The following is a 12,553-nucleotide window of genomic DNA, read 5'->3' as shown; positions in this document are numbered from 1 at the left end:
TCTCTTTGGTACTTCTGATTTGGTGGCTGTATGAGCTAATGGCTACACATTAGCTCAGCAGATCTCGGAACAGAATTGTCCACGTGCCAGATAATTTAATTAGAGGCTTGATCTTGTCAGAGCTTTATGCAACACAGACAGTGTTTCCAAGCAAAGTGCGCAGGGTTTTGCCTTTCTCTTTAGTGTTTTGTGACTGTCTAATAATTTCTACTAACGAATGCCAAAGCCATCCAAGGGAGAAAGGAGGCATGGCTAGTAAAACATGCAGACAGGCAGGCCCTTCAGTACCAAGCGTGATGAATTCAAAAATATGTAGAGCAAGACACATTGAGCACCTCTTCCATGCACACCCCAATCTACTGCCAGGCCTCTGCACACATCTATTAAATCTTTGCCATGCTGTTACTCAGCCCCAAAAAAGACAAAGGTCACTTGTCTCCAAGTGAGAGCCATAGGGTATCTCAAATCTCATTATAAATGGTCCCACTTAACAGTTTTCTCATTTGAATTTACACAACAAATACAAGATTAAGAGATGAGCTTAGTTTATTTTGACAACGATAGTGTAATTCCTTGTAGCCAGACCAAAATAAAAGACTACTTTAAACACTAATGAGAGAAATACAAATGTATCTTCTATTATGAGAAATTGTGGCCTAGATTTTATTACTGAAAGCTTTTCTTCTTCTTTTTTTTTTTTTTTTTTCATGACTATTTGGCCTTCATTTTTATTTTCTACACATTCTTATGTTACTATAACCATACTTGTACTCTTGATCTCCAAGAAGCTTAACGATTCCAGAGAATTCAACCAAAAATATGTCAGTAACCATTACAGAAACTTTTACAAGTTAGTTCAATGTTGAGTAAGACCCACTAGAGGTCCCTTCCAACCCAAATGATTCTAGTTTCCTGTACTGAATAAGCAAAGACTATTTGGACAAAGCATCACAAATTGTGTGCAGTTCTTCACTGCAGTTTCATATCAACATCCTTACTCATCCCAGGAAAAAAAAAAAGGCAAGCAGTGGAGGTTGTTTACTGCATTTGTTTTCCTTCTTTTACAATCTTGTTTATAAAACCACTCTCATGACTGGCACAACTTGTTTTGTCCTCAAGAAGAACAGTTACTGGCTATTCACCGCTCTGGCATTAGTTTTTATTGATTTTTTTCTTGTTTAAGCAACAGGCCAATGTAATATATTGTTATTCTTGGTTTACATTTATTCAGGCTGGGAGCTTTGAGCTCTAAGTTACAACTGCTATGTGTAAGCTAGTCAAAGGAGAACAGAAGTTCCTGTGAAAACCAAAGATACTGTTCACCAGGAGACTTTACTTCAACACTTCAGCTGTCTGATTCCTCAAAGGTAAAGCCCACTGCAAGCACTTCCTGCAGTGGCATGGTTTCCGCTTCTCTCTCTCCTACCAGCCAAAGCAAAACCACTGACCTGCAAAAAGGACTCAAAGTGAGACGGGTTGGCAAGTGCCCATCAGTTCTGAAGTCAGAGCCCTCTGGGAAGGTCAGCCTGCAGCATGCTGCATGCTGCATGATGCAGAGAAAAAGTGATATGGACATGGGGAACAAGAAAGACTTTCTACTAGGTTGGCAGGCTTAATTAGATTTTGTAAAGTGCTCTGAGATCCTACATTAAAATATTTACTGAAATAAACTCTAGAAAGTACAGTTTGCCTGTAGTCTGCTTCTGTCCTCAGATCTGCAGGAGATGAGCAAATCCAGAGCATGGCAGAAGTGGATAAATTAGAAATTAAAAGGGTTTACCAGGTGATCTTATCCATCCTTCTGCTAATTTAAGACCATTCCTACAGCATAATTGCAAGTGTTTTGTCCAGCCTAGTTTGAAAATGACTGAAATTGTAGGAGATGATATAGGAGTCTATTAGATTCCACTAGTGGGAAATGTTTCCTTACATTCAGCCTAGCATCTTCTTTGCTTTACTTCAGCCCATTACTGCTACTTATGCCTCTGAAGGCTATTGTAAACAACAGATATGATTTTCATCTCCAAACACAGAAAATGCTCATCTAATCACAGCCCTTTGCTTGGGCAGCAAGAGAGGACAAGATGGCATCACTGGAAACAGACACAGGAAGGGAGAGCAGGAATGTGAAGATGGGAAGGTGCTATGTTATGCCTTGCTCCTCTCAAGCACCCCCTCCAGCAAAATGGCAGAGTCTTTCACTGGGATGTTCATACCCATGGGAGACCTGAACTCAAGCAGGCAACAGACAGACAGACAGGCTGCACATATCTGAGGGTCCTCTTATAAAGATGAATAACTTCAGTCAGCGCCACGAAATGAAACACAGTGCTACTGTCTCCCAGCAGATGAAGAACCAACAAACACACCTTTGAATAAAGAGCAGATTTGTCACAGGGGAAAAAACATCACTAGCAAGACAGGGACATGATCCCAGAAGGACAGCCTCACATATGCAAGAATCCATGCCTATGGGGCACTTGCATTTCTGGCAAGATATGCCTGCCAGATCTTATGCGAACAACTCCCAACTCAGAGCAATCCTGTGCCAGCAGATACACTAAGCTCACAAGACTTGGGATGAGGTTAACCTTATGACCCCAGAAATACTCTCAGATTTGACTGAAATATTGCTGACCATCACTAGTCCCAATGCACTGCCACATCACCGTGCATGCAGGTTCATGGCCTCTCTCCAGTGTGGCCAGGATAGGGCTGTGACCCCCACAGCCTGCAGAAATCTTCCTCTTTACAGATGTTGTTTGGAGCAATTTAGTGGGTTGGCTTTAGCTACTGTGAAACTCATCAACATCCATTGCACATACTGCGCTTGCTCAGCTTTCTCTTAAGCAGTCTGGCCTTCCAGCAGACTTTGTTGTTAAAAAGCCTGGGAATGGGTGAGTGATGGGGTAGGGAGAACACTCAATAGCTCACTTTGAAATGAGGCTTTCTTTCCTTGCCTCTTGTACCACAGAAATTAACTCTCCTCCTCTGTGCTATTGCTGTAATCTTCCAATTAACATTTCTAATAGTAAGTATTTTCTAGGAAATGCCATGACACACAGGTGTGTGCTTCTAATTTAAATACTGACACCCACGCTGTGTTCACATCTGAAGATCGCTCCTTCTTGCCAGAGATCCCCTCCCCAAACAAGAGGGGAACACCTATGGTGCCACACCACCAGAGACACTTCGGCAGATTCACGGGGCAGCTGTTTCCATGACAGATGCACACATCAGGGCTGTGCAGCACCACACAGCGTGAGGAATCTCGCATCTTATGCTTCTCCTTTCCCTGAAGGTGCTACCACCATGGGATGTCACTCAGACCTTGGAGACACCCACAGAACCCTTGGCATTCCAGCCAGCAGCTTCCTCCTCCAGCTCCATGTTGCCCTTCCTGGCAGCCCAGGAGCACAGACTTGCTCCCAGGAAGCCCTCAGGCTTGCAGATGCAGAGTTATGCTGTGAGCTCCTACAGAGTGATCTTGGAAAAGCCTATAATTACTTGTATTGTTTCTATTTATAATACCTTGGCTCCAAAAATCTTACCTCTGTCTTGGATGTTCACCCACCTCCAGAGTATCTGAGTACCATGTATTTTCTATCACTTCACTTTCTGTTTGAGAAAGCACTATCAAAAGTAATTTCCTCAAAAGGAATTAGGAAAAAAAAAAAAAAGAAGGAAAAAAAATCACAAAAGCATCACAGATAAATTAATGTTTGTAAATAAAAGATTTGAGTTAAAAACTAGATTTTGTAATGAGGAAAGGAAATTTTTTTTCTTGTAAAAGGACATTACATTGTAAGAGCCCATACATCATTAGAGAAAATAAAAGTACAGCTTAAAATACATGAGAAGCAGAAGCCAGAGCAACAGCTCTCTGTAGCTTTATTTCTAGTTTCTATTTATTTGGGTTTTCACTACTTCCAAAGCAGATATTTAAAAGTTTGAGAAGCTCTGACTATACTGACTGGGCTGTACACTGGAGGTCAATGCAGGGACAAGGATTTTGGTTTTAAAACCAACATAAGAATGCCAACCAGTTGAGATCAAACACTTCATAGTACATTGGAAAAACATTCAGCTAAGAAAGTTATCAAAGTCTTCTATGTTCTTTGCTAAGTTCAAAGGTTTACTTCTTTGGAAATCCTTACACACTGTAATTAGAGCCTCCTCATATTGATTTACTAATGAAATCAGCTTTTAGAAGATGCCTGAGCTTGTGAAGGCACTCAGGATGGGTAATTTCAGAATACTTACAAGACAACCAGCTTCTAATGCCCACTGAATTGTGACCAATCATTTCAGTGCTCTGCAGCAGGCATCACAGAATTTCATGGTGCTTGGGGGCAGGGGGGATTTCAGCATTCTTCCATTTAGAAGTTAAATGAGACAAAACATGATACATGTAGAAATGGAGAAAAAGAGCCTAGTATTTGTGGGAGGGCAGTCTCACTCACCTGCACCTTCTTGACTATGACCCAGCAGGTTGTGCTCCCACAGCTACACTATGAGAGCAGCCACAGGAATGTGAGCAGATATCAGGGGCAGCCTTGGGTACTGTGAGACCACAGAGGATGGGGTACTGCGAGACCACAGAGGATGGGGTACTGCATAGATGGTGGCCTTGGATAGCGGGTAGTGGACCATGCTGGGGTGTGCACACCCAGGGTGCTGGAGGAAGGCTGAAGGGACAACTAACCTTGTGTGGCTTAAACAGGCCTTGGAAAAATTGGAAAGGTGAGGTGGGAGAACACATTTTCCATAGTTTGTTTGAATAAACAGAGAAGAGGGAAAAGTTAACACATGCATACTTGCAGGGGCAAGTCTGTTTGCTTCATAAGACCCCATCTTTCTCATCCATTTTTCTCCTTTGGCAGCCAAAATTAAACTCAGCACTACAAAACAGATAGAGGACAATGGAAACCCTCAATGCCTGGGCAGCAGAAAGCAGCAGTGTCAGGATCAGAAGATTGACAGTGGAGGAGAGCACAGGTAACAACCAGGAGGGAACAAGCAGGGAGAGTCCCAAGGAGCATAAAAAACATTAAAAACACCCCGGCACAGGCTCTGGTAGCCCTGAGGGAAAATAAGTCTCCAAACTGTGTCAAGACAATCCTCCTCTGCAGACTGCAAGTGAAAATTGTGATTTATGCAGCTGGGAGACGCCATGCAAAGTGGAAGAGAAGAGAAATAGAGTGACCACAGGGTGGTTTTCTTCTATTTTGTGGTTCATTTCTCAAAAGCTTCTGTTTCCTCTTTTCCTCCTGAACGGAGGTAAATGTTGAAAGGAATTGCAGAAGGCAATTAAAAATCTAAAATCACGTACTGTACACAACAAGCACACAGGAGAACTCTTAATGGAAAAACATCAATGTTTGTGTCCTAAAGTGCTGTGGGCTTTTTTCCCATGCTGCATTTTGTTAACATGTCCCTTGCACAGGTGCCCATCTGCTGTAGTGAGCTTGCTGGCCAGGGCAGGAAATTTGGAGCTGATGGGGAGAAAGGAGAACACCAACCTGTAATTTATGTTCCTGATTTCTGGAATGTTATAATCAAATGATACTAATAGTGTACGCTAATAGGTGGTTGGGCACTGGTACTGGAGAGGCTCTTCTAGTCTCAAACACTGCAAACGTCCCCGCCATGCTCTGCAGACACATGCACACAGAGACATACCCAGCCCTATTTGTTCCCAGATGCACACAACAAAAGCATATCATATCTTCCATTGCTTCAAAAGTAGACATTAAAAAAAAAAAATCATGATTTTAGGTCTGCAGGCTTCTAAGGAGAAGATAGAATCTGCTCTGTTTGCCCCAAACAATTCAGCCAAGATTCCCCGGAGCCTCACAATCAGGCTAATGAGAAACTCCTCAGCAACCCCCATGTAAAATGCTTTCATAGGTCTTTAAAATGCCTTAAATTCTCTATATATTTAGTAAGACTTTTTACTTCTTTAAAATGTCCCTTGCTGCTCCTCAAGATAATACTCTTGTGATGTATTACAACAGCAATGCAGCATTGTCTGGCTGGACCCTCGCTTTGCAAATATTGAATTTTATTTTCCTCTTGGCTCTGAAGCAGCCAAAAACCCTTTCACAAAAGCCCAGGCTGGTGCTTGCCTGCCCACCCCCAAACCTCCTTCCAGTAGCCCTGCCCAGCACACCCTCTCTGACACTTTCAGGGTGAGATGGATGGGCTTCAAGGGCTACATGGGCTGCTGTTAAGAGAGAAAAGCAGGGCGAAGGAGTATTCAGCTGCACTCTTCCTCTGGGACACAAAATGTCTCTGCCTCTTACACAGCAAAACACTACTGACTTTCTATTTAACAGCAAGCTAAAGCCTCAGATTAACAGAGGAAAGGAAAAGCTTTTTTTCTTCCTTTTACATTAAGGGGAAAAAATGTTTACAAGACCTGAAGAGGAAGGAAATTCACTATATGCCTATTGTTACACAGGGCTGGTGGACATCCCAATCATTCACCCTGGTGTAAGTGCAGCCTCTGCCTTCTTACACATTTTCCTGATTCTCAAGTTGTGCTCATGAAAAAAACAATTCACTGTGAAACTATTTCTGGTTGTATTTAGAGTATTTGAATAAATTCCTCAGACAACTACACCAAAGGCTGTATTCCTTCAAAGCATTTCACCTTCACAGGTTTTACCATGAAGAAGTTAAGCCTGAGCAGACAGAAACTTGCACATATACTCTGCCATAGGAAAAAAGATGGTCCTTGTACTAAGCCACCACTGAACAGACCCAGCCGAGCACAGGATTTCTGTTTCCAAGAACTGCACCGAGCAGCTCCTGGGAGCAGCTAAGTTTCCATGAGCAGCCACTCACCCAGTGCCATGGTCCAGCCAGGGGTGCACAAACCACACACCTTCAGTACCAGAGAAGTCCACAATGAGACACAGAGACACAGAGCCTAGGCTCCAGTGTTTGACATGTCTCACCCTGCACTGACAATCTTTTACACCTGACCTGGGGACAGTCAGCTGTCATAGCTACCTGGACAAGACCCATGACTCCAGATTCAACTCATACTCACACTAAAACTTTCCAGCATAGCTTCTACTGGTCTTGTGGAAAGAATAAGCACAACTTCACCTACATAGCTAGCTTGCTAGTATAAAACCAAACAAAAAAGTTAAACATTCTGCTGTCCCTAGGTACCACACTGCCCTAGGACAACTGCTCCCCTGGCCCACAGCAGCTGCACAGAGTGCCAACATAATTTTCAGAAGTTGCTTTGTATGTGGTGCTTGCACACACAGAGAGATGTACAAACACATACAGGAGAAGGGAGAGAAATATGTTAATCTGAAACATCTGGCAAATGTTGGAGAGTTAACAAGTCCCGGGTTTGGCCTTTCGGTTTTTTTTTCTTGTGTGGGAGGGAAGGGGTGTCAAAGAAGGAGAGGCATTTTGTCATTTTGGGCCAAGGAAGGAAGGGGCATGAAACAAGAAGTCGAAGAATGTTTTTTCACCCTTTACTGAACTTCAGCATTACACTACCGGAGCTAATGCAAACAGGAAGATCATAAAAGAACATAATGAAAGTCTTGCACACTGGGACTGAGGGACTGGTTTCAGTTACTGAATATAGCTTTGGAGACACACCACACAAGAGCCAGTGACTCCACACAGCCCTACCACCATGTACTAGGGCTTTTTAAGCTTTTTCTATGAAGTTCCTCAGTCATATTCCAGCATGCAACCTCTGTCCCATGCACTGTACTCCTTCTTGATAGGATACTGTATTGCTTCTTTACACACATACCAGATTGACATCTGCAGCTATTAAATGTATTGAGGAAAATCCCTTCATTGGCACACATTTTCCTTAAGCTGCCACAAATCACACGTACAATACATTTTCTCCCACATCCGACGTCTTGAACAAGAGCTGTAATTATGAGAGTAAATGAAGAAAAATGGAGGAGACTCAGCTAATTTGGGAAAAGCCTGTCACAGGCTGTCTTTTACTTACAGCAAAGCCACCAATACCAGCCAGAAATCCCAAATTAACTCCCGCTCTGCACGGAAATTATTTTTGCTGTTGTTGCTGCTGTTTTGAACCTCAGCCTGTGTTAAATTTAATACAATTCAAGACTCGTGGTAGATAACACCGGTAACTCCACTCCGCTGCTGTTTGAGACGAAGGTCAAGCAAGAGAGCCAGCGAGAGCTCTTTTCATGCGCCGTTAGCTCCAGGCACAAAGGGGCCTTCGACATCACAGCTGGGGGTTTGCAGCAGCAGCAGCAGCAGCAGCAGCAATATCTGCTATCAAAGACTAGTGAAAACACAAACCCTTCAAAACAGCCGTAGCGCCCAGAAAAGAGGCACAAAGCACAACCCAGAGTGCACTTGGTACAAAGTGAAATGCCACAAAGTGCCACACAAAGGCAGTTTATGCCTTCGCAAACAACTAGATGCTGACTTCATAAAGAAGAGTCTCCTGTGAGCCAGTTTCCCCATGACTCTTATAAGCCCCATGCTAACCAGGAATGCAGCACCATTGTTAATTTTCATATTCCTGTTCAGTTTCTGAGATGTTTTTACACTGCTGCTGAACTTGTAAGAGAATGCCATTGCACAGTCTAGTATGCAGACAGCACAGAAATAGACTCCTTGGCTTCAAAATCAAAAATCTTCTGAGAATTTCATAAATCTTAAAGACATAATAGACAGTAAAACATCTTTACACAGGGTGCAAACAATGACTGAGATGTGGTTAGTTACTTTAAACACAAAATTATCTGACATCCTCAAGTTTGTGTTATCAGTACATATTCCACAACTACAGACAAACCTGCTTTATCCTGTCCAGTTTCTTGAGCCTCTTTTTATTCAAATTATCAATGTAACACAGATGAATAAGCCCCAGACACATGTTATTGCTATAAAGCAGACCAAAAACTGTTTCAAATGTTAAAGCTTTCTGCCATGGCAATGTACCACTTTTATTCTCCATCCCTGACAGTACTTTCCAATTTCCTCTGAGAGGAAAAACACACACATTCCAGTTGAGACCAAGGTTTAAAATTCCTATTAAAGCAGCTTTTATGTAATTAGATTGGAATGAACGTGCAACAGTGCCCATTGCAGAAAACTTCAAAGTGGTTATACTGGAGAAATCACAACCCCTTTCAGTATGCCCACAAGAAGAAAGAATGGCTCTCCAGAGAATAAGAGTATATTAGTCTCTGTATGTAATAGATTTTATTGACCATATGGAACTGATATAAAAATTGTGTTGCAGTGGGTAGTCTTGGATTTGAGACAGGAATGTGACATACAAAATACAATTCCTGTAAAAAGCCTGGCAGCTTTCTGGCAGTTTTTGCAATCAGAGGAACCTAAAATATTTACCTGATTGAGTCACTGTCGAGTCCCAGGTCAAAGCAAAATCTGAAGATTCACCCTCTTCAACTGAAAAAGAACAAGAATAATTTGTGATTGATAAAATGGACCCACTGCAATGCAAAGCCTAGAAAACTAGGTCCACTATGAGACAAGAGTATTAAACCAAAATTTTGCACTGGTGAAAAACTAATTTGCTGATTTCTATAACATAATTCATAAGGTAGAAAACTAGTAAAGAGACTTTCCCTATGGTTCAACCTAAATATGGGATTTCTGTTTGCAGTTTACTCCTGAACAGGTAACGGTCAGTTCAGGTGAAATTCTGATAGAGGTTTCAGTATCACCAGGTGCTAAGTATTCATATTTAAAATATTGTACATTCACAACAATTTGCAAGCATTGCCATTGTAAACATAGAGGCAGCTTTTGAAATGTGTGCTGTCGGATAAAGAACTGTCGGATGAAGGGAAAATTGCCAGACTTTTGTGATCTTAACATACTAACATATTAGGCACATTCAGAACAGAGTGAGATCCTTTTTTCAGAATGTGTAACCATGTTCTGTAATATGGTAGTGTAAATAACTACATTTAAGGCTTGCTGATGTGAAACCTGTCAGAGCCAGGTGCTCGCTGCTTGCAAATGACTTACCTACAACCTTCTGCCTGTTAAGAATTGCAAAATGTCATTCGATTCTTACATTCTAAACAACAACTAAGAGATCAACTGACAACAAGCAGGGTGAAAAAGAGCCCAATCCTGCTGGTACTGGAATCAGTGGCAGGTTTATTAATGTCAGACTGAGCATTTGGAAGTGGTAACTGCAGAAATTCTTCTTAATTGCAGAAGTTGATGATCTTCACCTGTCTACTCTGTCAACATGACAGCGAACAAATTTAAATCACGGGTCTCTGATTCCTGATGAAAAGTATTTGTGCACAGAACAATCTCCAAATCTTTTATCTAAAATATATTGGATTCAGATACTAATTCTGCTTAATTCTGCAACCGAAATATAAACCATATTGCAGAGCCACAAGCATGGCTCCTACTGACCAGATGGGACCTGTTCCATTGAGTATTTTCATTTTCATCACATGGTTCTTTATTTTGTGCTGTTCTCATCCTTTTTTTTCCTTCTCAGTGTTGCAAGGAATTCTGGCACTGTGTAAGCTTGTTTATCAGGTTGATGTCAGTGGTGATATCATGTAGCATTAGGAACACAGAAGAGATTTTGCATAGGCAGTACCTTGACAAATTTTGGTGTTAAGTTCAGACCATTAACAAATGTACACTTCACAGAAGCACACAGCCCCAGTCCTGTTAGTCTGCAAATTTACTGATGGAGGAACAGAGTGCCATTTCTTTTGAAAAATCATATCTGAGACATGGTTATATTTTTATCCAAAACATCTGTGTTAGCATAAAGGCCACATCATATCATATTAAATTCCAGATTGATAGAGAAAAACACAATACAAAGCTACAAGCTATTGAAGCCATTATCAGTACTGCTCCCTGATGGTGGCAGAGTAGGCTTGGCTCATGCATGCTCTCTCCTAGGGGCTCACCTACCATTTTGTGCTCTGTAAACCACCATCTTGTTCCCTTTTTGACCCATTTTTAATAGGAAAACTCTGAACATAGCCACCCTAAATACAACTCCACTCTTACACAAATCTATCTCTTGTTTTAACAAGAAAATGTACTTATATTTGGGAGGTTTCTGCTCCAAAACTAAATAAGCTAAGTTGTACCTTACTCAGAACAGGCATGTGGAATGTTTTTATTTGATTTTATTCTTGATTTGGTTTTGGCTGTCTTTCTTGGACACTTTTCTGTATTGCTACTTTATGCTGAGGGGGTTTTATGTCTTTACAATTTATCTTGGAAAGTGTGTGTGGGGGGGGGGGAATAAAAATCAGCCAGCTAAAAATACATAAAGGCAATAAATTCAGTTCCAGCCAAGTAGAAATATAGGATCAGACTGGTCATCAGCAATTTTAGCAACACACTGCCTTTCATGTTGGTTAAACACCGGAGACTGCTCTAGTCCTTGAGCTGCTGTAGGGCAGCTGGCTCCAGCACGTAACAAAACCATGTTTTTTGGAATCCCTTAAATGAGGGCAAAGGTTTGAGCCAGCCTCTGTTGGCATTAATTTGCTTTGCTCCCTAATGACTGAAAAGGGGACAGAGGATATATATGTGAAGATGACAGCAATGAAATTCACTTTGTATTATTGCAGTCATGGTTTCAGGTTCTCCCCCTCTATTTGCACAGACTCACCACATAGCTGACAGTGCTGCACCTCTGTGTAAGAAGGGGGCCAAGTGGGATGGAGCCTCTTGAGCTTAGACACATCTCCCTGCAGCTTCTGCTCACACCACTATTCCTCCTTTTTTCTTTTTTTCTTTTTTTTTTTTTTTTAAGCAAACATCATCTTTCACAGGCTCAACCTTAAGAAAAAGTAACAGCTGAGCCTACTCCCAGAGGTATTGATGTATTGGACCAATGTTTCCCTTGCGCAGGAGGACAGCATGTCAAATGTCCCCCCAGACAGAGAGAACAAGGCAGCGGTACTGCCATGGGGGGGCAGGACCCCACTTTGCTTGCTGCAGTGCTACTGGAAGCTGCAGGCAGGACATGACCACAGGGCAAGGCCAGGCTGGCACTACTCAGGATCAGAATTGGGTGGTTTTATGCAGTAGTATGGTTGAACCGCAAAAGTTGCTATGTAATTACACTCTTACTCTTGCCTCTATCTCTCCATCTGAACAATCGTTCATCTGCTTGCTTTGGGAAAGCACGTTTTTACTCCTTCAGCAATACAGAGACAATACAGCAAGAAGATAGAAGTACAGTCCTACTATGGTCCATGTGTCATTAACAGAATGGCACTGAAGATGCACCACACTGCACCAACAGAGAGAGTACGCATGCCTCCCAGTGCCAAATTCACTGCACAGCTGATTAGAAGAAAACAGATGGGCAAGAAACAGTTGCAAAGTCAAGTGCTAAGCCCTGATATCACTACTCACAGTGCTACATTAACTAATTTTTCCTTTATTTTTGCTGTATTTGCTGGTGCACAGAGGTGAAATACCAAAAATACAAAACAGAGATGTTCTTTCAGCTTCATCCTTCAGGGTGATGATTATGAGATAGTTATAAGAAACT

The 12,553-nt window shown here is 41.9% G+C and overlaps 1 protein-coding gene across 5 annotated transcripts in view; it reads right to left on the bottom strand.

The window, feature by feature from the left end:
* ZNF423 (zinc finger protein 423) overlaps positions 1-12,553 on the bottom strand; it is a 293,950-nt gene that overhangs the window by 182,682 nt on the left and 98,715 nt on the right. For 3 of the 5 annotated variants that reach the window (XM_068150562.1, XM_068150564.1, XM_068150563.1), the window contains exon 2: positions 9,382-9,441. The exons of the other annotated variants lie outside the window; for them this stretch is intronic. In XM_068150562.1, the coding sequence (XP_068006663.1) occupies positions 9,382-9,441 (60 nt within the window). The remainder of the gene's footprint in view (positions 1-9,381; positions 9,442-12,553) is intronic. 5 annotated transcript variants of the gene reach the window in all.

The sequence above is a fragment of the Melanerpes formicivorus genome, unplaced genomic scaffold (assembly GCF_026170545.1).
Source record: "Melanerpes formicivorus ecotype bairdi unplaced genomic scaffold, bMelFor1.0.p_v2 SCAF_20, whole genome shotgun sequence".
NCBI classification, from domain to species: Eukaryota; Metazoa; Chordata; class Aves; order Piciformes; family Picidae; genus Melanerpes; species Melanerpes formicivorus.
Note: the sequence above shows the minus strand (reverse complement) of the source record. Positions and strands in the feature narration are given on the sequence as shown.